Raw genomic sequence first — 25105 nt, 5'->3', positions numbered from 1 at the left:
CAGGGACACGGGCAGGGTTCTGGCACCCAGGGACAGGGATCTGGCACACAGGGACACGGGCAGGGATCTGGCACCCAGGGACAGGGATCTGGCACACAGGGACACGGGCAGGGGTCTGGCACCCAGGGACAGGGATCTGGCACACAGGGACACGGGCAGGGATCTGGCACCCAGGGACAGGGATCTGGCACACAGGGACACGGACAGGGATCTGGCACACAGGGACAGGGATCTGGCACACAGGGACACGGGCAGGGTTCTGGCCCCCTCTGTCCCGGCGGTGCGCGGCTTTCGGGGTGCGGATGTCGCGCAGCGCTGTCCCAGGCTGGTGCTGAGGCCGCCTCCGAGCGCTGCCGCAGGAGCAGCCGGGGCCAGGCCCGGGGTAGAACCGGCCCGACAAGGGACAGTGTTTTCACCGAGTAGCCACAGGAGCAGCGGCCCCACACAGCCCCGCGGAGCGCTGCGCCATGACGGGGACACCGCGATTCCCTCACACGGGAGGTACAACCGGGAGCGCCGCGTTCCCAAGGGCCCCGGCCACAGCTCCGGCCTCAGCCTCGGCTCCGGCTCCGGCTCCAGCCCCCGCCGCCGCCGCCCCCGCGCAGGTACCCGCAGGCCGCTCCGCCCCGTCTGGCGCGGCACGGAGGGAATCCCACGGCGGAGGGAGGGGAGGGGGCCGGGCCGGGCCGGGCCGGGGCGGGGCGGCTGCTGGAGGCCGCGTCGCTGCTATAAAAGCGGAAGCGGCGGTAGGAGCTCTACTCGCCTTCCTCGGTTCATTCTGCCTTCCGTGCTCATCCCGCGGACATGGCGCTGTCCGGCGACCCCCATTTTAAGAAGCTGGTAGAGTGGCACAAGGCCAACTCCTCCAAGCTCATCCTGCGGCAGCTCTTCGAGGCCGACAAGGATCGCTTCCAGAAGTTCAGGTGAGGCCGGGCGGTCCCGCGGCTGAGGGGGGCAGCGGCCCGCGGGCCCTGAGGCTGCAGCGCCCGGGCGGTGCCGCGTACGAGGCCCGGGGCCGCCTCAGCGCTGGGGCCGGGCCCGGGCGGGCAGGGCTGGCGTGGCCCGGCCGCGCTCCGCTCGCTCCCCCCGCGCAGCCCCGGGCGGGAGCGGGGCCGGCAGGGAGCGGATGGCGCACGGCCCGCGGTGCTGTGAGGCCGATGGCCGCTCGGGCACATGGGCCCGCAGCGCCGCCGGGGGGGGCCGGGCCGGGGCGGGGGGAGCGCCCCGCAGCTCCCGAGGGGCGGCCGCGCCGCCTGCCCTTGACTCATCCTTGCAGCAGGGTACGTGCCGGGCAGCACAGCGCCCGCTGCGCTCGCACAGCCGCACTGTGGGGCGGCACTCGCAGCCTCTCGCACCCCGTGCTTAGTCATGACAAGCTCCGCGATAGGGCCGCGCATCCCCGTGAGCCCCTTCCTCCCGTAGGACCCTGCCCTGAGCCGGCCAGCGGGGGATGGTGAGGTTTCACCCTCGGCTCGCGCGATCGCTGCTACAGAAAATGCCTTGCAGCGCATGGAGGAGGAAGTAACAAGTGGAAGCACCGTGGTTACGTTCAGCGCCTTCATTTTGTAAAGTGGGGCGCGTATTTTCTGTACGCTGGAGACCGTGCCGGGAAGGCACGTGTGTGGTTACGCTGTTGTACTATAGCAGCAGTCGGAAATGTCTAGTATGATGAGATGCACCCCAGATTTGAGTTTTAAAGTGCGCCTGAGTAACGGAGATAAACTGACCTTCCATTCTAGAGTGTTGTGATAAGACTTGTTGCGTGCATCAAGCTTTTCATTACTGTCCTGTGCAAAGGGATTTTTTTTCCCTTCTGAGCTCATTAAAAAATTCTTAGATTGTAATTTAAGACTGCATGTGAAGTCCTGCATATCAACATATGAGAGATAAAATATCATTTGCCTCGGTGGGAAGAAGTACACTAAATTTTTCGAATCCTGGCTTCACCTGGCACTTTTAACAGAACTTCTTATGTTGTTAAGAAATTGATTAGAAATATCTTATTAAATCTGCTAGGTCCTCACTAATTGACTTAGTTCTCATGGTAAATTTTATCTCCAGAATTTTTTTAGTGAAATGGCCTTTACTGAGGTTATTTATTTCAAATGGCTCTCCTAATTCACGTCCTGTTGTGCTGCCCCTAAGTAAACTGTTGAAGTGTCTTAAGTTTACTTCATCTATCTTAAGCCTTTCTTCTAATTATTTCAGTCCTGTTTCCCGATAAGCCACTTCACTCTAGTCTAGAGAACTTCCTCATAGCAAAGTACAATTGCAGAGCTGACAGCTTCACTGGTACGCTTACCAGTGCTGGCCACTCTGAGCCGGATCAGCAGGAGGACAGTATTTAATATCTATTGGAAACCAAAGTGGTCTGGAGGTTTGGCCACGTGGTCCTGTGTAGTTTGTAACTTCCCTCACGGGAAATTAAGATTTATAAAAGTCTCTTAGTTCTTCTACATGTTGTAAAATCATTGACTCCCTTTCTTTAGAAGGAAAAGAGAAACTACCCAGGTGAAAGTAGTTTCTGATATGGGTTCTGGAGGAACTTCAGACTGGTGTGAATAGTTTTTAATCTGAATATTTTATATCTGGGCACAAGTATCTATTTAATATTATTCTAAGAACCTTACACTCACTGACTGCATCCTATCAAATATATATATAGAAGATCCTTTCTTTGTTTTGTCCTTTTTTCTTCTAGTTCAGAATTTGTATATCCTGTGTTTCTGATAAGGAGTGTAGTCAGACATGTAAGAGATCTTTGCTGCCCAGGGTGGTAAGGTAAGGTGTGGTAGAAGCAGGAGTTCTTATCACCATGGGTTGTTCACTGGAAGCTGCTGGTTTTGAAAGGATTAGAACAGATATGTTACAGCCATCATAAAACTCAGCAGGTAAGGGGTTCCTGGATGCTGACCAAGGTACCCTGATGCAGATAGAAAGTGCTAGAATAACACTCTTGCCGCTTGGCTTGTCCATTATCAAGGATAAGAGCCACCAGTGTAAATGGAAAATGTGATGGGAGATGAAATTATTGAGACGGTGCAGGTTAAGGGCTGCATCACTTAGAAGTGGCTGTGGCTTACGTGACAAGGCTCTTGTCCCCCTCGAGCAGCACTGCCACGAGGTGCTGCATTGCAGAGTGGGTACTTGGGCAGAGCACAGCTCAGCTGCAGGGTTTGGGGCTTCTGCCTAAACAAAGGGTGGATGGATCCCTTGCTATAAGGGCTTAACACAGGATTACCTTGTACACTGTGCTCCACCTTCTGCGTGGGAAGTTAAATCTGGTAACCATTGCTTGATTTGATTTTGCCTGAAAAGTCTTGGCTAGCACATTTCTGCAGTTTCTTCAAATGATCAGTGGCTTGAATCCAGCTGTAATTTCATGAGATACTTTGTCTTCTAGATCTAGTGAGATTGATTTTCATTCATGTAAAATAATGAATTGTAGGTGGAAGACACGCCAAGTAAACGTGAAATCCTTTTCTTTGCGGAGTAGAACAATGGGTGAGGCGATCATCTGGATTTTAATGTAGAAAGAGAATTTCAAGGGTTCTGCTACCCTAAACTGAAGGGATATGCTAGTATGCTAATGGTCTTGCTGTATCATCAGTGAAGTGCATTCAAGTCTGAGATGTCTGTAAATAAATTCCATCACATATCAAAGACTTGTTCTTATTTTTCTTCTGTACTGTATCTGAATAACAATTGTGGTAGGTGAGCCAAACCACTCCATTAGCTAGCCATATTCCAGGGATCCTAATGCTGGGTGGGCAGGGTTTCAGAATTACTGTTGGCAGCCTGCTGAAGAAAAGAGTGGTTAACAGCACTGATACTGCTTTTCTTTTCTTGTCTGCATTCTCACTTATTAAAGAAACATGGTTCTAAGACTGTGCTTGAGGACACCTTCCTTTCCTTATTCACTCATATACTTTAAGACAGTAAAAAGGATGTTACTGTTAATGAAGTTAGCACTAAGTGAAACCACTGAAATGTTAAGGCCTTGCTGGTTATTATGGTTATTGCACATTTAGCTCCATACTTCCTTTGAAGAATCTGCTCTGTCATGTTATGTATGAATAACAGTTATGCCATGGTGTGTCCCTGTGAAGTCTTTGGCACAAGTGGTGGCTAAAATAACAGCATGTTTCTGTGCTCAGGTATGGAAAAAAGAAAAAGCAGGGGAGACAATAAACAAGGGAGAAACACTGAGAATTTAGGTGGCTGCAATTTCCTGTGGGGGTGTGCGTAGCAACAGGGAGAGCAAGACTTTGCTTTTATCAAAGGCTGGCTTAGAGAATTCAATCCTTCAGTTAGAGTAAATGTATTGATTTGCTTGGAAATGATTGCAAAGAAGACATTGATAAAAAAACCAATATTGTAAAGGACTAGAGGAGCTATAGAAACCATCACATAGATACAAGGATAATAAATACAAATGGGCTCACTTGGTTTCTGCTGGGCTACCATTTCTGTGTTTCCTCTCAGAGATGAACCTACAAGTACCTGTATTCTGAAGGGTTAGTCTGTAGCTTGTAGATCATTGGTTAAATAATTTGGAGTCCTCCACTGAATCAATGAGGAATGTGAGACTAAGCTATGCACAAATGGCATTTAATTCTGCATAGTAGTTGGCAATGTTTCTGCTGATGATGTATAGATTTTTAAATTAGACTTGTTCAAGACTCTGTATGAAAGAATGACAGGACCTGTAGGAAGACAGTTTACTTTTCCAGCAGAAGAAGAATTTGACAAGCTCTTTACTGATAATACATCAGGGAAAAGCCAGTTATTGCTAGAGAACAATGGTGGTTCAGTGGAAACAGCATGTGATTGTCCAACTATGCATCAAATATACTTCACTGTATTTGGGTTTTCACAAGCAGAAAGTGAACACTGTAATTCAGATTGTTGAAAAACATGGTTTTTAAAAAGACGGTAGTCTTCTGTGAAACTTATTAGGCAAATTGGTCACTCACCTCTTCTTTACTAACTTAGTCTAATTAGGATTCCCATTATTTTGTAATCTATAGCAGAGTTACTATTGTCTTGCTTAAAACAGTCACCCCTCAGGAATGTGCTATTAAACAACCTGTTGGTTTTGACAGCTTGACCCTAAACACTGACCATGGGGATATCTTACTGGATTACTCCAAGAACCTTGTTACAGAAGAAGTGATGAAAATGCTGATGGAGCTGGTAACTATTTAAAATCTTGCACTAATAAACAACACAGCTTTTACCTGCAACTCACTATTCTAGCACTATGTTTATGTTTATAAACATAAGCTAATGTAAGTTAAAAGGCATCTGTTTACAAATCTTGGCAGTATTCAAATTCTTGCACTGTCATCTAGCCCCGAGTTACAAAGCCATTTTTCAATGCATAGCTGCATAAAAATTCTTGCTTTAAAAAAGGAGAATCAAATTTCTTTTACCTAGAATCTAGTGGGTGTTTTAATCTATCATAATTTCTTTGTCTTGTGTTAAATGTTCATATTCTTTAATATAGCTGGACCTTTGTAATGCACGTTACACTGACTTCCACTATTTTAAGGGGAATCTGTATTTACCTTTCTCAGGCTAAGTCAAGGGGTGTGGAAAGTGCCAGAGAGCGCATGTTTAGTGGAGAGAAGATCAACTTCACTGAGGTAAGGCTACTTCTGACCACGGTTCTTTCTGCTTTAGTTGTGCCTGTGTATTATGGATGTTCATGCATCTGTGTAAACAGTCTTGAAAAAAACTTACTTTAAATACTCCTTTGAAATCATGAGTGGTTGTGATGTTTGTTGCTCTACTTCAAGGGAAAATTTTACAGCTCTTACTAAAAATACCTTTTGCCTTTAGTACATCTTATTTTAGAGATTTTGGTGGTATTTCTTTTTCTTCTCTTCCCTCTCTTTTGGAGAGGAAGATGAGTTAGACCTTGCAAAGGGCATGGAGCAGAGTATTGCATTCCAGGTATCCCTTATATGTTTTTGCCTAGTGTTAATGTTTATAAAGCTTAGTAAACTGCCTGAAGGGTGTGAGGGAGGACTGTGTAAGACCTTCTGCTTTGAGCTGTGATGCTGCTTGTCTTTGGGTGCATTTAACAGTAAAGACTATCAATAGTTGTGGGAAATCAGCTGTGTATTTCAGTAAGAGGATGAGTACCACCTTGTTTTTGTAGATCTGAAGGTTGTAGTTATGGTTAAAGTCTTCCCTAAAACATATAGAAAGCCAGCTGTACTTTTTTGATATTAAAAATAAGATGAAAACTGGGAACTCAACAGTACAGTGGGTTTAATTAGTCTGCATTAAAAATTAGGCTACTTAGTATGTTTGAGGCAAATTCAGAGGAGCCAGTATTTCTTTTGACTTGGCTATTGACCGATTTAGCTATTGCACAAGCTGTTTGCTTAAAGTAACTCAGCAGTTGGACATTATATTGTTTGTGAATGATTCATGTTTGTAAAAAGGGACAGACAGAAACAGATACAGTCACACTGGAAAAATGGTTCCTGTTCCTTCTGTATTAAAGCCTTCAATTTGCAGATGTAGCTACTGAAAAAAGAAAGCAGGGAAAGAGGGTGAGCAATCTTAAATCTGTCTGGAGGATTGTTTTGTCTGATACTGTCTTTCACTAGCCTCATGTAACACAAATGGTTACAGGGTTAGCCCATCTCTGACTGTATGTAATGGAGTTACTCTTCATTGTGTATTGAGAGCAGGTGTAGCAGTTCAAGTCTCAGAAGGGTGCAATTTTCACCATAAGCACCTAAACACAGTATCAAACTCTGATGTGTTCGGTTTCTGCCCGTAGCTACCTCTTTTCCTACTGTCTTGATAGCACTTCATGTATCTTATAAGTCCAGAAACACCTCTTTTCTTATCAGGCTGTTTCTCAGTCAATTTTTTCCAATTCAGAATTTGACTTAGATAGGGTTTGCCTAATTTTTCTGGTTGTATAGACTGTCAAATGAGGTTGGTTTGCCTCTGGAATAGGAGCATGTGGACAATGTGTAACTGTCAGATTACAGAATTTGACAGCAGGATGCTGTCAAACATCATGAATAAACCTAAAGCAGTGAGACATAAGGGTTCTTGATGGCAAGAACTGACTTGTCCAGCACTCTTGATCTGCTTTAGAACATTCTTTGGATAGTTGAAGTATTTTAGGCTTGTCTGTATTTGGTGCTGCAGGCATTGGCTGCATGGTGTGTGCTTATGTGGAGGTTCTTTATAGTGTACCCATGCGTGTCACTGCCAGGTGCTTGTCTCAGATGAGTTAAAACTTGGAGCTTGATACGGTACAGAGCATTACAAGGTAACTCATCTGAGCACATATCATGGGAACAGTCTTCATAGCCTGCATGATGTTTAGAGAATACTTCTGCTGAAGTGTAGAGATCAGGTCAAGTATGACTGCTCTTGATTAGACAAAGCATCTTTCAAGCCTGATAGTGAGCAGCACTTACCAAATACCATTCCATGGCTGCAAAAAAAATTCTCTGTTCACCCCAAATTTGAGTGGGTATATTTTAATTAGCAAGTGAAAGAGGTCTTTTGTATTCCAAGTCAGTAATAATGTACTCAATGATTTCTGAATTAGCATTTGTATTAGTATTTAAATCATAACTTGGCAGTTCATATTGTCTGTGTTGTCTTTGTCTCACAGTGCCTCTTCTTGTAGTAAGGAACAATAAGGTAGAGCAGACAATTTTTTTAATTTGTTCATTAGTATTACTTCATTCTGGATTAAAACTGTCAAGCTCTTAAAAAGCTGAACCACAGGCCAGATTTCAGTGCTTTGACTTATGTGTAACTGTGGAGAAGTAACATAAAATTGTGCATGCTAAGAGATTTTTTTGCCTTATAGCACTACCTACATATTTGGTGTGCAAGTGTTCAGGCACCATTTAATTGTGGCCAGTAGATAGAGGGATGTAGCTATTGTATCCTTTGTCAAATATTTAAATTATTTATCTCTTCCTATATGAAATGGACTACTCTGGATAATTGAGAAGATGCCTGAGAAAATAACTTCAGCTGCTTGTTGTAATTGATATTTTTTTTTAGTATTGTCATCAGTAAGAAACAATTTCATTCTTGTATTCATTTTTGGCATACCTAAAGCATGCCAAAATAAAGATCACTGCACAGTGAATATTGCTGAATTATGAACCTCAATCTATAAATGCTTGTAAAGGGATTTTGAGCCTTTTTTCCTGAGTAAACTATTACTTTGCACATTGTGCAAGCCCCCTGCACTGAGTCAGTGAAGTGAGACCGTGACTGAGGTAGCTGCTGCTGTGTATATACACACACACACTGAAAACACTGCTCTGCTAATCCCAGTTAATCTAAAGGATTTTAAAATCTTGATGATTGTACTGCCTTCTGGAGGCATCTGAGGCCCTGGGGTGGGAGTCTCATCTTGATTATTTTCCCTTTATTTTCCCCTTCTCGTTCCACAGAACCGAGCTGTGCTTCACATTGCTCTGAGAAATCGCTCCAATAAGCCAATCCTTGTGGATGGGAAGGATGTTGTTCCAGAAGTAAACAAAGTGTTGGACAAAATGAAGCACTTTTGTCAGGTATAGTACCTGCATAGCTTATTTTTTATATATTCTATACCCAGCTAGGTTCTTACATGTGGATTGTGAAGTGTTGATTGTAGACTGGGTCACAAGGCTTAGTGTCCCTCTTTGAGGTTTACAATAGCTCTGACTCAAGCATGGACTTGGAGCTTGTTTTATTGATTCACTTCTCTCACTGTTTCCAGTTGGGTTTTTCTTTAATGGGCTCCCTAGATTTTGCTCTTTCAGCAGTAATCTTGTGTGTACTTTGGAAGTCTTGTAGATCATTAAGTACTATTCAAATATTACTTTATTTCTTGTTAATTTTTCAACTAATTGGCTGCATCAGGTAGAAACTGTCTCTTAACATTTGTGTAAAATCAGGAGAGAGATAGAAGTTCCCAGCTTAATTGCAATTTAATTATGCTCTATTTAAATAGCTTCTTAAGGACCTTCTGGTTTTAGGTCAAATTACTTTGATTCTATTCTGTTTGCAGAATACCAGCCTGGGTAGTTTTAATGCCTTTTATACAAGGACCAGGACCTGCTTGGTTGCTGTTGTGGGACTTACCCAGTGGTAGTGCCCTGTTTCATTGCCAAGTCATACTTCTAACCTACGCAAAATGAGCTTGCATTGTGTTCTGTTCTTAATGGAAATGCCAAAACCACAATAACTGACAGCAATTGGTGTGAATTTGGTACTTTGCCCATATGCTGTGAGAATTGAATGGCCATGGAAATTCTGTGGTGTCTGCCACTGTAGAATTCCTAGCAGATTAAGGTTTTGGTAATGCAAAACAAGAGTTTTCGCTGGTGCCATCCTCTTGTTTGCTCTATGGTTTCAATTATCAGGACCTGTGAATATTACTTTCCACGCAGATATCGTCTCTGCAAAATAAAGATCATGTTAAGCAGTTTCTTTGAAAATATTGACAAAGATGCTGGTTTCAGTTGACTTACTTAGCAGATGGGATTTTAAAACTATGGCAATATCATCTATGGGGTCCAGGAATGCTGTTACTAAAAATGGGTTCTTTGTTTGGAAAAATGAAAAGCTGAAGTATTTGTAGTGAAAGAGCAAGTATCAGCATAACTGAGTGCTATGTAGAAAAATTGCTTTAGAATGTGGAATGTACTTGGAAGTATTCATGATACCCAAAAGATTGCTTTTGTGATTGGAACAGATTGAATGTGTAGGTGGTAGATGATGGACAAAATTCAATGTAGAGTTTGTTATTTAATGATTGTAATTTTGTTTTGGAACTTTCAGTGATGCTTAAAGAACAGGAATAAAGCAGGAACTTCTACCATATGCTAAGGTGCAGCCCAGAAATGAATTTTAATGCAAAGCATATTTGCAAGAGAAGTTTTTAGGATGTTTGATTGCCAATAAATCTCTTATCTCTTTGGTTTTATTCATACTGTCTTCCAGTTTAGTTATGAAGCTGTCTCTAATTAAAGATGTTTAAAGAACTGCTTCAGGTTCAAGTATTTTTTGCACCTAGTTTAATGTCCAGGATGTTTTCATTTTTGGATAGATATCTCTTGCCTTAGCAAACACTGTAAATGCTACAGCAGTCCACACAGAAGGGCTGAGTTTTAATTTCATTAAGTGTTTGATGTTGCAGTGTGTTTTTACTTCTATCTTAGACATAATACAAAATGTAGCTAAGAAGGTAGCTCCGAGTGTAGGCCTTAAGGTCTAGAAGATTGAAAGCTTTTTTGGTGACTTTCTACAGCAATACCTGAAAACAAAGGCTATTTCCAGGGTTAGCACCAGTAGCTTTAGTGTAAGTATAAAGTAGTCATTGTTTTGGTTTTGGTTTTTTTGTCTGCAGAGGGTCCGTAGCGGTGAATGGAAAGGCTACACTGGAAAGACAATCACTGATGTGGTCAATATTGGGATTGGTGGCTCTGACTTGGTAAGCCCCTGACTTCTGTACACCCTGCCCATCTTTTTGTACATGCTTATTGTGAGGATAAAATCTAATTGTGGCTTCTATCCAGGGCCCTCTGATGGTAACTGAAGCCCTGAAACCGTATTCCAAGGGAGGCCCTCGTGTCTGGTTTGTATCCAACATCGATGGTACTCATATAGCCAAAACCCTGGCTGAGCTCAAACCAGACACTACTCTCTTCATCATTGCATCAAAGGTATGTCTGATACAAGCACTGCCTGTGGCTTGCTCTGCTGGTAAAGAATTCAGTCAGAAGAGAGGGCTGTCTGCAGGGATATCTACATCAGGGACTTCCAGCGTGGATTATTTCTTAACAGGCCTGTTGTGATTCTTTCTAATCTTGCAGTGCAAGGTTGTGTTGCTGCTGAAATACTTGGGGATCTGTAAGTCAAGTGCTGAGAATTTCTTAACCTAAACAAGATACATGAACAATTCCATGTTGTCTGGGGTTTATTTCTCAGTCAGTGCAAGCTTTAGCTTTATTAACGAAAGTTTGTTTTCCTGCATTTCTCTGTAGGTGGAGTGTAGGATCCAATGTAGTTATTTCTTTAAAATTCTGGGTATTATTTCATTCCTTTTGATTAAGTACTGTGTACTTGTTAACTGTTCTGATTTTTTGTATTAATGAATTACATGTACTTTAAGACTCTCAGTTTTGTAGGCTAGTCACAAAATGCCTTCACATAAATAACTTAAATGCTGGGTTCCTTGAGCACTATAAATACTAAGCTGCTTTACTTAGAGGTAAAGATAGTCTGCTGGTACTTCATAAGATGACACCTATTTTTGATTACACACTGAATAGCTTTAAGTCTTGCCTTGCTAAGAACTTACTCTGTAAGCAGTAATTGCCAGCAGCCCTCTCCCTCTGAGGAATGCTTCTGTGTGAGCAGAGGAAAGAGGTGGAGACAAACTTCATGGTTATGTAACCTGGGTTGCCTTTGGTAAAGCGCAATAGACCCTTTCTGCTGTTGGAAACAATCTGCAACAAATGAACACATGTGCAGTGTGGCTGTGCTCTGCACAGTGCTCATTCTCTTATCTTGGCACTGCTGCAGCTGAGCAACAGCTAATGGAGTAATAAGGAAGCTGCACAAAGTAATACTAATGGTCACTTGGAATAATTGAGTCCAGGAGTCACGGTTCAAAGGCTTAGAAAACTGCCAAATTGAAAAAGTAACACTTGAGTTTGTTTGCCAGACTGTAGTTAGATAATTGGGTTTGTTTGGAAGAGGATGAATGGCTTTTTTTTTCTTTCCATAACAGGCTTATGTTTCATAATGAAAAATTTCTGGGGATGGATGAGAATAGGATGAATCTAGTGTTCACCCTTAAAGCTAAATTTTGATGGCTGAATAAATCAGAATGGTTGTAGATATTTGCGAAGCTGCCTGACTGAACTTCTGTGCACACTTTGTGAAGCAGGAAAATGTTTTCCTCTAATCAGCAAAAGAAAAATTATGACAGGAGTCTTGGCAGAAATGAATGTTCTTCCATGAAAAAGTAGGAATTGAAGAGCAATAGGACAGTCTAGCTGGGTTATCCTGTTTAGATGTTCAATTAGTTTATTTTTAGTTTAATATTTAGTAATTTAGTATTTTATGTATTTAGTTTAATACTTTAATAAAAGACTAAAGTAGAAAACTTTAACCTCAAGGTTTTGAGGAACAGTTTGGGAAATGGGAAGGCAGGAGATGGGGAATAATTATTCCAATTACAGATCCATACTAGTTTAAAACCAAATGGATAAATTTAGCAATATTACTATTTACTAGATTCATAAGCTAGCTTTTTTCTGTAATCTGGCAGCAGCTAAATCTAGAATGTCTAGAACAGCTAGAATCACTCTGCTGTGGTTATCTGAACACGGGATGCTTTAGTAACCTGAAGTTGCTTCCATTTTAAGAACACTTTTACTTATTTGGTTGTTTTCCACTGTGCAGACTTTCACCACACAGGAAACCATCACCAATGCAGAAACGGCCAAAGAGTGGTTCTTGCGTGCTGCTAATGATGTAAGTCTGAGATGTGTAGCTTAAGTAACAGAAAGGAGCAGTTTTTGTTGTGCAGTTTCTTCCTGGTCATTCTGTGTGCTTTAGAGCAGAGCCAGTAACTGCCCAAACATAAGCTTAGCAAATGCTGTACTTGGATCATTTCAGTGTTTTGGTAATGACAGACTGTTTTGTCCAATCAAAGTGATAACCCACTAGTTTTACATTATAAATGGTTCTCATGCATTGTTCCTCCAATTCTTGCCTGTTAAGTAATAGTGTAGTGTTGCCTTAAAGCTAACCAATAATTTGGTAGAACTACTGGTAATGAAAATTGAAAAATAGTGTGTGTGGCATTACCTTTAAATTATGCCAAATCTTTAAAAACTAGAAATGAGGCTATGGTTGGAACGATATGCTTGACATTTCTATGGCAGATGGCTGTGCTATGAATAGAAACCTTGTATTGGGCTCATTCTCTCCTGTTTCTAACTCTTAAAGGAAAAAAGCAGATAATGCCTGTTCAGGTAATTAAGGTGGTCTGTAACCTGTTCCAGTCAGGGTAGCTGTACTTAGTTTGAAAGCTGTGTTTTGAAATTCCTCCTTACACTACTGTTCAGGCAGCTCATCTGTGTTTTACCACAACACCTTCTGAAAGACTGAAGTCTGAATCTAGAGCTTGGCATTTATCAGTAATTCCAGTTGTCTTGGCTTTTTGCCTCTGGCTGGAAGGGCAGTGGGTGTACATGGAGCTCTGTCTGCTCCAGAGCCTGAGGTGGTGGTGTCCAGGCTGGTAACAGACTGAGGGAGAGGGTGTGCCCCTCTCTGGAGGGAATGATGGGAATAACATCAGAATGTTCTCTTTGGGTATGCTGCCAAATCCCACACTGAATATGAATAAGATGATTTCAAGTTAATAACTGATGATAGTCAACAGTGTTTTGTTTAAATGGTAGCAGATCAGCTTTATAACCAGAAATGAAAATAGTTAATATTCTAGATCTAACTATGTGTTTATTTTTATTAAGCCTTCAGCTGTGGCCAAGCATTTTGTTGCCTTGTCTACCAATGCTGTAAGTATAGTAAATCTTATAGTTGATTTTTAATATGTACCTTTAAGGCAGCCTTACCTTAAAATCTTTTAAGAAAGCCTATCCTTTTCTTAAAGGATTCTTGCTTGAATACCAAATTTTAGTATTCCCCTTGAAGGGAAGCTTTTTCCTACTCAAAGTAACTGAAACACTTCTAGAAGATTGAACTGTACTAAGACTGGATGTTGATTATGGATGTTTGCTTTTTTTGCTAGAGCTTTAAATGTGAAATCAAGATCTCTTGTGCTTGAAATGACCCATTATTAATGAGTGTTTCCTTTAATTGCCTAAGTTGTGTGTGAATGCAGTTACATAAACAAATGCTTTTCAAAACTCCAGGTAAGAGCTGAAATAGTGCAGGCAATTTGAAAAATGCTTATGATGAGCACATGCTGATGTGGTGCTTCATGCAAAAGTATGAAGTAGAGAGATCAGCAGCAATGAAAAGAACACTGCAGTCATTGACAGGCTGTCAGGGACTGACATTATGGTTCTGGTAAATGTAAACTGAATGTCAGTCCAGCTTTAACTATATGGCCACTTAGATGCATTAGAAAATGAACCTATGTAATTGATTTTTAATAGTGAGTAGTGATAGTTATTTCTGGAAATGAAAATGTAATTTTTGTGATGGATGCTGTGCATTTTTTTAAAAATATATGTAGTTGTAGGGTTATTTATTTAATAGATACCAAACTTGTATTTGCTTGCTAGGTATAAAGCTTTTTATGACTCTTGGTTGTACTTACAGTGTCTTTTTGTGTTTATTTTAGCCTAAAGTTAAAGACTTTGGAATTGACCCAGAGAACATGTTTGAGTTTTGGGATGTAAGTAAATGTCTGATATTATGTGGTGATGTTAACTGTTAGTTTTTTCTGAAGTAAGTAAGAGGATTCTGACTAGATGTCTGGAAACTGCAAAAGCAGTTTCTTAAGCAGCAACTCCTAAATTATAGGAATTGTACTCAGTGCACTGAAATACCTGAAAACCCTTAACTAAAGGCAAATTGAGAACTCTTGCTCATTCTGTTAAAATCTTCCAGTCAGAGGTCTGAAGACGAGTCTATGTTTTTAGCTGTCTTAATCAGCTGTTGAGTAACAGGAGATAGTCTTAGCTTACTACTCTATGCAAGTAGTTATTATAAGCTGTGACATTTGCCTGTTGGGGTCTATGGTATATAAGCTAGGCCTGGTAAAGGTCAGACATCAGAAATGGGAGCCTGATTGGAGATTTTGTAGCAGATGCATATTTTAAGTATACTGCCCCTAGTCTTGGTCCTTACACTTAATTAGAAACAGGTTGGTATGTTTCCTTGACTAATTGCCTGACAAATGAGCTGCTGTTCAGAAGTTATTTGGAATGTTACCTTTCCCAAGTGTCAGTATTTTGCTGAAGCAGGCTTTCCCTGTAGAGGAGTGGTATTATGGCAGCAGTTATACAAGCTGCAAATTCAGGATTTGGAAGTGAACTGGAATCAGGCTATTTACTTTACAGATGCTATAAAAATTGGCCAAGTAGGATAACTTCAGACTCTCAAAAAAGACATTCATTAGGGTGCACTGTAAAGTGCATATTCCCTTGACTATGCCAAATATATATCACCAGAAAGAGTTTTGATTTTGCTGGGAAAGGTCTAAACACATGCTGCTGATTTCTAATAGTTTGAATGTAACAGCCTAGCACTTCTCTATCTCAACCATTTTTTTTTTTTTGCAGTGGGTTGGTGGCCGCTACTCCCTGTGGTCTGCCATTGGTCTCTCCATTGCCCTGCATATTGGTAGGTATTCCTGTGATGTCACCATGCCAAAAACTGCTGTTTGCTTCAGAAATGTAACTGTGGAGTGCATTAACAATAATGTAATGTGAATCAGATCTGGGGGAAATATGTTTACCTGCCTACTCTGAGTGGTTGGATGTGGGTGCTAAAAAATGATCTGGAATGTAATGGAAATGTTGATATTTTAGTACTGCAAATACAGTTTTGGGAATTACCCCATACCTGGGGACAAACAATCAAATTGCATTGCTTTAGTCACATAGCCAAAAGTGTCTGATTTAGGTAAAGCTGTTGATAATCAGTGCTGAAAATCAGACCTTGCAATAGACATTCCTAAACCTGAAGTGTAGGGTGTTTATTATCTGTAAGTATACAGCACTAACACCAGTCATGTCTCTGGTTCTGCATATGAGCTCTGTTCAGCATTGTTAACTGTGTCCTTCTGCTGTTAATTCCTTTTGTTCCCAGTACTTTGTCAAGGCTACAGGGACTGATGATTACGTTTGTTCCCTCATCACTGCTTTCAGATCTTTAAAGTCTGAAACTATAATGTAATTTATTTTTCTAGGCAAAAGCTAGAATTCCCTTAGACTGGGTTTAGAAGATTAACACTGGGTTTGGTGTTTTTGGAATGATATGAATAGAAGTTTTCATGTGTAGAAGAACGTATTATATGAGCAAAATAAACAAGTCAAGCTCTTACTGTTTCATTTGCAATAAACTGTTCATTGGTTCTGTCAGACAGATTTGGTGCTGACTGCTGACATGCCAGCCTATCTGCACTTCTTCCTCTTAGACCTCTCAGCTCCCACAGCTGGCTTCTGACCATAGGTAGAGCAACTGATTTGAGTCCAAACACTTCACCTCCCAGTTACTGTGTGGAATCAGGATTTCTGTTGTTGCAGGAAAGACTAGCCTTAGTGAAACTATTCATTTGGGAATGTGAATGGAGATTTCAATACCCTAACTACCGAGCAAAGGAAGCTCAGGTGAATTGTTAAGAGAGAACAGGGAAGGGAGGGCAGTCTTTTTCTTTGAGAATATCTTATTAGAGTTGTTTCTTCTCACACCAGTGCAGAAATCCCTGCTAATCCTTGCCCTATTTTTTGTGGGATGTGTCTCCCACTGGCTGTGATTGTGTTCAAATTTGCTAAAAACGATGTGGCCTTAAAGCAGGCTCTGTATTAAAGGCTTCTGTTTTCCTTCTAGTTGCTCATTCTGCCTGAATGGGGATTTTAGTTAAAGGTTTTTGAATTGTTTCATGAAGCTGGAGTTGCTCTGAAGGCTGGGCTTTAAGCATAAATTAATGTCTGGCTTATGGGATACAAAATTCAGGAGAAGTCTAAGTGCAGCTTTAAACTTGATTAGTAGTTGGGAGCCTTTCTGCATACAAGGGATCAAAACTGTTTCACAGTTGTCTAAGAAAAATCAAGTTTGAGTTGTAATAGTAAATACAAACTGACTTCTTTCCATTGTTAGGTTTTGACAACTTTGAGAGTCTGCTTGCAGGAGCCCATTGGATGGTGAGTGTGGGATGCCCATTTCAGATTTGTTCCTCTTTAAGAGTTGTTAGTAAGGAAATGGAAGGCAGGTTAATTTCTAACATTCAGCTCCCCGTGTCCTCCTCAATGATGTTAAAATGAGATTGTGGGAAGCTCTCACTGGATCAACACAGCAATAAAAACAGTGTAGGAGTTGGGAGGGAGGGCAGTTGCTTTATCAGAAGTGTAACTTTGCTTTGTGTGGTGCAGGATAATCACTTCCACACTGCCCCCCTGGAGAAGAACGTGCCGGTTCTGCTGGCCATGCTGGGGGTGTGGTACATCAACTGCTACGGCTGTGAGACCCACGCCCTGCTGCCCTACGACCAGTACATGCACCGCTTCGCTGCCTACTTCCAGCAGGTAGGGCTCAGCACAGCACGGCTTCCAACCACCTGTAGATGAGATTCTGCCCTGCTTCAGGGTCCTGAATGCATGTGGCAGATAAAACTGCTGTCACTTAATTCATGTAATCAGTTGCCTAAATAGACTGGTGCCGAGATTGGTATCAGATTGTAAAGACCTTTTCCTCATATGTCCTCATATGTCTGTTATCTTGAATCCACAAATTAAGCAGCTGTATCCCTGATGCTTAGAAAATTTCTATAAACAAGCACTGTTTATTGTAGTTTATGTATGGAAGCTTATACTGATGCCCAGTGATCCTGCCCTTCCCCTTAGGGTGATATGGAGTCTAATGGCAAATACATTACCAAGAAGGGCTCTCGTGTGGACTACAGCACTGGCCCTATTGTGTGGGGAGAGCCTGGCACCAATGGGCAGCATGCTTTCTACCAGCTCATTCACCAAGGTAAACAAACTGTTAAATACCTTCTTCTGGAAGTAAAGTCTGAATGGCTACAGAGCTGCAGGAGTCTGCAGAGTTTGTGTTTGTCTAGAGGTTAGACTCCTATCTAACCTAACATCACATAGCTAAGGGGTTTTTAATTAGTGGCTTGTGAAGGCTACAAGATGTGGGTTTTAACCACAATAAGGAGGTCAAATAAAACTGAAGCTACTGAGCTGTATTGTTACTTCCCCCTGCTACAAATAGTATTCTTCTCTAAAGCTTTTAAAAATTGAGTCTGCCAGTAACTCCGAAAATGGGGTGAGAAGTGAAGGTTTTCTAAGACTTGCCCAATGCAGAGTTATTTACCTGGCTTTTTTTACAGGAACTCGCATGATTCCCTGTGACTTCCTGATCCCAGTGCAGACTCAGCACCCCATCAGAAATGGCTTACATCACAAGGTATGTTCTTTGTCTGGGCACCATATTTCTTGAGGCTCAAGGCACTGAAGCTTACTTGTTATTGCATTGTGTGATATTTTTAAATGTCCCTTTGAAACTATACACAAAAGCTCTGTCAACACTGACAACAGATTTAAAAATACCTAGATTATGATTCTAAGTTATATGTAATGCAGTGGTATGTTTATTCTTGAAGCAATTGCAGTGGCAGCTGTTGAGGCAGCTCAGTGGTGTTTCCTGTGGGCCTACTGAAGCTGGAAAGAGTTGAGCAATTAAGTATTTGAAATTCCTTCAAGAATTGTAAGAAATGTAGAGAGTAGGAAGAAACAAATTCTCAAACCTGGTATGACACCATCTCTGGGGAAGCTTTCAGGTATTGAATTCTAGGACAAGATTTGGTGAATGTAATGGTATGGCTGGGGTGATGACCTTCTACACAGATGTTTTTAACCTGTCTAGTTTTTAGTTTACCATCTGACTAAGGATTTTCAATGAACTAAGATTTTTTTTCTTAACTTCCAAAGGTGGAAACATGTTCAGGTTAACTATTTACTGCATATTTCACAAAAAAGCTCCTTTACTCACTGAATTTCAGTCTTGTCATGATTTCAGATGGCAAGTGCTATTTGAATTGTGTAATAGTCACTTTTCTTCCAAGTAAGGCCAAATACAGGTGAAAATTTATAGTATGGCTTCACAAAAGAAGGGGAAAAAAGGTTTCATTTGACTGTAAAAAACTTACAGTATCTTCAGGTAGGATGAAGCCACAGATAAATTTGCAGGCTAACATTAGACAGGGAGCAGTAAGTTAAAACCTTGCACTGCATTGGTAGGGATTGGTGTATGGTAAGCTATTTCCTACATACAGATGAGTAAATACATCTTAGCTGGTTACCCTTGACTAATCTTTGCACCTGGCTTTCCATGAGATGGTGTAGCATGAGATAAAATCATAGATTATACTGGCTGAAAGAGCTGCATGAAATCCTGGCTCCTCTGGTGGGGGACTTGCTGCCAGCATCAGCAGGAGCAAGATTCTGCAAAACTGTCCTGGTTGTCTTTGGACACATGTACTTTAGAATAGTAACTAAGTCTCCTTAGGCACTCTGAGGTAAGAAGCAATAGCTAAAACTGCTGCATATTTTACTGCCACAGTGTTAAAACTGAACTTTTAAGTCTAGACTAGGCCTTGGTATGGGTTCAGGCACCACTATTGCAGCTTATAGAAATGGTAACTTGAGTTTATTTCTACCTGCTAGATCCTTTTGGCCAACTTCCTTGCTCAGACTGAGGCCTTGATGAAAGGGAAGACGGCTGATGAGGCTCGCAAGGAGCTTCAGGCAGCCGGGCTGAGTGGAGAGGCTCTGGAGAAGCTCCTTCCCCACAAGGTACCCGGGGCTGGGGAGGTGCTGTGGCAGTGAGGGCTCTGCTGGGATGGGGTAGCACTGATAGGACCTTGGCAGGGCACTTGGAACAGGTGCAAGCAGCACTTTGGCTGTGAAGATAGCCCATTCCAGGAAACATGGGCTATCTCAGCACTGCCCTGGGCTAGTGACTTTTGGGTTACTTCTTGCACCCCACAGTAGCCAGCTGTGGTGCTTGGAGACGTTTTTTCATTGTGTTTGTAAAAAAAAACATGGGAATGATACAATTTCATGGTTGAAGGCCTTTACACCTTTCAGGACTTTGTATTTGCTGCTAATGCAAGTAGTCTAGTGTGGACTCTAAAAAAGATAAAGCCTGTAAGTTTCTAATGTAAGTTTTATAACATCCTAGGTGACAATGTAACTCTTGTTTTGAAAGGTCTTTGAGGGAAATCGACCAACGAATTCCATCATGTTTACAAAACTCAACCCCTTCACCCTGGGAGCCATCATTGGTAAGTAAATTTATTTCTTATCTGTGAATGCTAGTGAAGGCTTTCTGATCAAGTTTATTGATAAATCTCTTTCTGCTTATAGCCATGTATGAGCACAAGATATTTGTTCAAGGAGTTGTATGGGACATTAACAGTTATGACCAGTGGGGGTAAGTTTCCTTGGTTTGTTTCTTGTACACTTCTTGACAGATCTTGAAATCATGAGTTAGAAAAGACAATCAAAAAGGTTTTATACTTAGAGCACTTACTTGATTATAGTAAGTATTTATAGTTATAAACGAAAACAGATTTTCTGGGGATAAGTTACTATGCCATAATGCGTAGGTTAGCTATGCATAATGACTTGAGATAGCAATTTTGGCTAAGGACCTCTGTTAAATTTAGAAAAATACAGTGAATGTAAAAAAGATGCAGTAGTGAGGAAGATGGTCAAGTAAGCTGAACACATGCTCTGAGAATTAGGAAAGAAAACATTTTCCCTACAGCATGCAAAAAATTATTTTGCCTCTAGATTTGGAGGCAGTTTGAGTGGCAAAAGATTGATTGCCTCTTAATTTTCCTGTGCTGGAGAGACAACATTCCTGACAGAGGTCTGTGTATTCAGCAGCCCTTGGTTTCATGCAAGGCTGCCATCTGTGACTGGAAGCTGTGCTGGAGCTCCATGTGTGCAACAGCAGCTTGGAGGAGTCTGTTACAGTGTCATTTTAAAAGTTTAATCAGGAGCTAATCAGGTTCTTTAATTTGTAGTAATAGGTACTGTAAACATACTGTATGTAGGTTAGGTAGAGGGATTGGGAAATAAATTTTTTACAGGTGCACCTGCCTATGCTGTGAAGAGGGGTTGTGTGAAAGAGCACATTTGCTCTACAGGTGTAGAATATCAGTTTACACGAAGCTACCTTAGTCTTTGTATGTGTCATTTGGTGCTTGCTACCACAGCATGTTCTATAACAAAATACTGTAGCAGAACCTGAAAACAGAAGACTGTTTAGTACAAGTTGATGTCTGCTATAAACTCAGAAATCAGGAGTGCAGTAGGAGCAAGTACAGCTTTTACTGTCACACATGAAATTCCAGAATGACATCCCAAACTGGAATGTGGGAATGCTGTAGAATCAGTCTCATTTCTTGCAGCTGTTGGAATAGCCTATGTTCTTAGACAGTGAGGCTGTAACTCCTGGATAGGTGCTGGGGTGCTTCCAGGCTGCAGCTCAGCTGACCATTGTTCAGGTGACACAAATGGGTGTTCTGAGCACTATCATGTTCAACAGGGAACAGGTGCCAGCTGAATGCATTCTGCACTGAGGCAGGCTGCATTACACAAGTGAATACTGAGGTGAAAAGACTCCGCTTAACTTGTAAAACAAAATGTTCACTTAGACATTCTGTAATTTGAGCTGTCTGCTCAGCTAAGGAGCTATGAGAACTCCAGTTTTTCATGACTGGCACTGACTTGAATGCTTGAACAGTAATTTTTGAGGGGTAAAACATGGTGTTCACTGGGAAGTTACTTTTTACTGGTATCTTTTTAATATCAAGAGCTTATTAAAAATACTGTAAGTTGCTAGCACTAATACTGCTTTTTTTTTTCTTTTCCTGCTTTTATAAACAGAGTTGAGCTTGGAAAGCAACTTGCCAAGAAAATTGAGCCTGAGCTGGAGTCAGATGCTCCAGTGACATCTCATGATAGCTCAACAAATGGGCTCATCAATTTCATCAAAAAACACAGAGCTTGAAATGAAATACTTGGAGGATGTCGACAATCTCACCACCGAGTACCCAAATCTGTTGTAGTTGTGCATTTTTAGCCACTTTTAACAAAAATAGCACTTTACAGATGTAGCTCTCTTCACTTGTTGCAGTTAACGTTGTTGCGTCAAGTGTTACAAATGAAACTAGTTTTGTGAAACCCTGAGATTGTATAGTTGCTTTCTATTTCTGTGGCTGTTAATCTGTAAAGTGCAGCTGGTATATTCCTCAATTCTTATCCCTCAACTCCTTTAAAGATGGTCACCTCCTGATACTAGAAAATAAAAGGTAGGATGGATGAGTGAAACTTCTTCACTCTCTTTAAATTGCAGCCCTATTAACATTTGCCTCATTCACTGTGTAAGGTCCTCTGAAGCCAAGTAAGCTTACTTTTGTCTTTTTGAACTGGCTCTACTGTAAGCTGGAAACCAGAATGTGTTTAAAGAATCAGACCTACAGCTGTAGGTTGTTCGGTTACATTTCATCCCTTTTGAGCAAGATACAGACTTGTTTTTTTCCCCAGTGCTACTGTGAAAACGCAAGTTTACTGATGTTTGGTGAGATTTCCTGTTTTGTCTGTAACCTCTGTGGACAGCTATCCAAAAAGGAAGAAAGTTCCTGAAGAGACAGTGATAGCTTAACTTTTCCTAACAATTTTCCAGAGTTTGTGAAGCAAAAGCTTGGGATCACTTGGAGAAGAAATGTGGTTTTGGTATCCTCCAGGGGCAATTTCTCACTGTTTTATCAGCATCACTGTCTGACAACAACAATGAAAAAAACAGAGAAACCTGCTTGTCAATCTGTTGTTTATCCTCTTTTTTTCTCTACTGCTGTTAACCTCTTTGCTAGCAAACTGGCATGCTCCGGCTATTGTTCTGTAACACCTTTAATAAAGGTAAGACACAAGCATTGAAAAGAAACTTTGGTTCTCATACCTCCAAGGCTGCCTACACTCTTTGAGCTGGGACTCCTCAGTGCCCGTCTCTGCTGTGGCTTCACTGGCAAGGCTGGGTGCTGTGGGCTGAACCTCCCTGAAGCGGCACCTCCATGGTGCTTCACCATCAGTCTGCAGGCCTTAGGATCGGACCGATGGAGCAGTATTTCCATGTGAAGCACGGACACGAAAAGAGAACCCGCTAGAGGGAAGCATCCTGTTCTCGCAGGCGGCTTTAACCCTCTCCTCCCGCCGTGCTCAGGTGCTCGGCGCCGCTCGCTCGTCTCTCGCTGTGTCCCTGAGCGGCCGGGCCAGACCCGCCCCGCTCCCTGAGGGGCCATGGCTGCGCGCGGGGCGCCCCCTGGCGGCGCGGCCCTCAGGGCTCTGCCCCGCCCCGCTGCCCTGAGGGAAAGGCGTGCGGGCATCGTGTGGGATCGGTACCGGCACTGCCCGAACTGCCGCCCCGCTCCGCTGCCCTGAGGGAAAGGCGTGCGGGCATCGTGTGGGATCGGTACCGGCACTGCCCGAACTGCCGCCCCGCCCCGCTGCCGTGAGGGAAAGGCGTGCGGGCATCGTGTGGGATCGGTACCGGCACTGCCCGAACTCTGCCGCCCTCGGGCTCACACACTGCGGCACGGGCTGCTCTGTGCCCGAACGCCGCGGGGCTGCGGGCAAACACGGCATGAAAGCGGTAAAGAGCCTTTTTAAAAAGAGCTAGTTTTCCCTGCAGTGGTTGAGGAGGCCACAAGTAATGTGCAAGGGGTGGGTGGGTCTGTGGCTGCATTTTGAAGATGAGATGGTGTAAAACCCACGTATGGTTCAGGAACTTTCTGTCAGTGATGGGAAGTTTTTGCGGCCTTTGGGTCTTCTGCTATTCCCTTACAGGGACTCAGCACTGTTTTCTGATCTGTGCCCTGACAAAAGTCCTGTGGGGTAACACAGCCAGCCACTTTGTGACTCAGTTTCTTGAGCTCCACTGAACTGCTTTAAATCTTTCTATTTAATATCAAGCTACTGTATTCCCACAAGAATAAAAGCAATTTCTGCATAATTTGTGCTCTGGTAATGAGAAATTTCAACCCATTCAAGTATATCTGGGAAATTCTAATAGGCATGGGTGAGGTCTGATAAAACTGTTGTCATCTGCAAGGGAGAATGAAAGGTGCCTGAAGTAAGCAGAAACTTGTCATACCCCTAAAATGGGATACACAACCCCTAATCCTCAGCCCCATCCATTACCTACAAGAGCTGCTCCTCAGGAAAGCCTCTGAGGAAATACTGTGTGGAGATGCTTCAGTCAATGTAAGTTGATGATATATTTTACACTTGTTAATTTGACTATCTAATCATAATAGTATCTCTATGTCAATTCATCTATGAATGTATTTCAGGAGTTCTTGAAAAGATAATTACTATATTCATGGGAAAAAATTAATTCTTAAGATTATGCTAAATTAATATTGTATTCTCACTGGACATGTACTTAATATAGATTGTGTAGGCTTGAGTTTAACGGAGGAATATGTTTGTATAGCAGTTGGTCTAAAAAGACCGTCTTACAAGACCTATGTCTGTGAAGGTGTCGTCCAGTCCTTTTGTTTAAAGAGGATTTGGCAGGAATAATCAATGAGCGATCCCTTTTGGCCAAGTCACAGTGATCTGATCTGCTGGGACTGTTCTAATTCCCAAATTATCCTGTGTTACATGTGGAGTTCCTGCAGACTTCATGAGCTTAAGCTGAAACCTTGAAGGAGGATAAGATAAATAAAATTCAAAATTTTATTTATCTTCTCAAACTATACCAAGAGCTTCAGTTGAACCTGTTGCTGTTATCAAGGAATAAAGAGCACTTACAGATCTGCAGTGATAGTGCTGCAGTGCTCAGGTCATGAGTCCGTATGGATCAGTCAAGTAAAAAAGAAGATAGCTTTGCCTCATTTGTTTTTTATCTTTACCTATTTCAGATATAGTGTTTATGTTTAGATGCTCTTGAAATTATTCTGCTTGGCAATTCCTACTGTTATTTATTGTTTTGCTTCCAGAGAGAACAGTTAAACAACTTGGATTATTAATGAAAATTCAGCAGAGAAGAGCTTGCTTTTGCCTTCTAGCTCAAACTCAGTCAAACTTGAATGCTAGTAACTGAATTGCTCTACCCTCTCTGGAAGAGAACTTCCAGGTTTTGTTAGTTTTGTGGCACAGGGATTGTCAAAATAGACCAGATAAAAAGTAGTCTTAAAGCTAAACATTTCCAGAAGGCTAGTAATGTCCAGATCATTGGTCCTCCATTTTTCTTTTGTGTTCATTCTTGGATGAATTTTTCTGGGAGAAGGAAATTATAAAATCCTGATGTTTTGTTAAAATAAGATTTCCCAAACCAT

General features: G+C 41.9%; 2 protein-coding genes across 14 annotated transcripts in view; both read left to right on the top strand.

Annotated features, from left to right (window-relative positions):
* The first annotated feature begins 666 nt into the window (after window positions 1-666).
* Window positions 667-22710, top strand: GPI (glucose-6-phosphate isomerase). The gene is made up of 18 exons (XM_086847794.1): window positions 667-923; window positions 5106-5196; window positions 5580-5648; window positions 8454-8573; window positions 10394-10477; window positions 10563-10709; window positions 12457-12528; window positions 13533-13577; window positions 14369-14422; window positions 15312-15372; window positions 16852-16895; window positions 17124-17276; window positions 17595-17724; window positions 18086-18162; window positions 19422-19550; window positions 19966-20041; window positions 20124-20190; window positions 21654-22710. The coding sequence occupies exons 1-18, from the start codon at window positions 805-807 to the stop codon at window positions 21775-21777; spliced, it is 1662 nt and encodes a 553-aa protein (XP_086703920.1). The 5' UTR covers window positions 667-804; the 3' UTR covers window positions 21778-22710.
* An 80-nt stretch (window positions 22711-22790) lies between these two features.
* Window positions 22791-25105, top strand: part of LOC111934709 (uncharacterized) — a 90792-nt gene continuing 88477 nt past the window's right edge. For 2 of the 13 annotated variants that reach the window (XR_015275436.1, XM_086847809.1), the window contains exon 1: window positions 23049-24026. The gene's annotated coding sequence lies outside the window, so the exon portion shown is untranslated. Of the gene's footprint in view, window positions 24027-25105 lie in introns of all 13 variants that reach the window. The other 11 variants (XR_015275444.1, XM_086847810.1, XR_015275440.1 and 8 more) reach the window with 9 other exon arrangements.

Source organism: Cyanistes caeruleus, chromosome 12, assembly GCF_971803275.1.
Source record: "Cyanistes caeruleus chromosome 12, bCyaCae1.hap1.1, whole genome shotgun sequence".
NCBI lineage: Eukaryota > Metazoa > Chordata > Aves > Passeriformes > Paridae > Cyanistes > Cyanistes caeruleus.
This window is presented reverse-complemented; position numbering and strand designations above follow the sequence as displayed.

Coding starts and splice junctions, on each gene's coding strand:
- GPI (XM_086847794.1), top strand. CDS start 805: ATGGCGCTGTCCGGCGACCCCCATTTTAAGAAGCTGGTAGAGTGGCAC. Junction 5,197..5,579: donor TGAAAATGCTGATGGAGCTG/GTAACTATTTAA, acceptor TACCTTTCTCAG/GCTAAGTCAAGGGGTGTGGA. Junction 18,163..19,421: donor GAAATGGCTTACATCACAAG/GTATGTTCTTTG, acceptor TCTACCTGCTAG/ATCCTTTTGGCCAACTTCCT.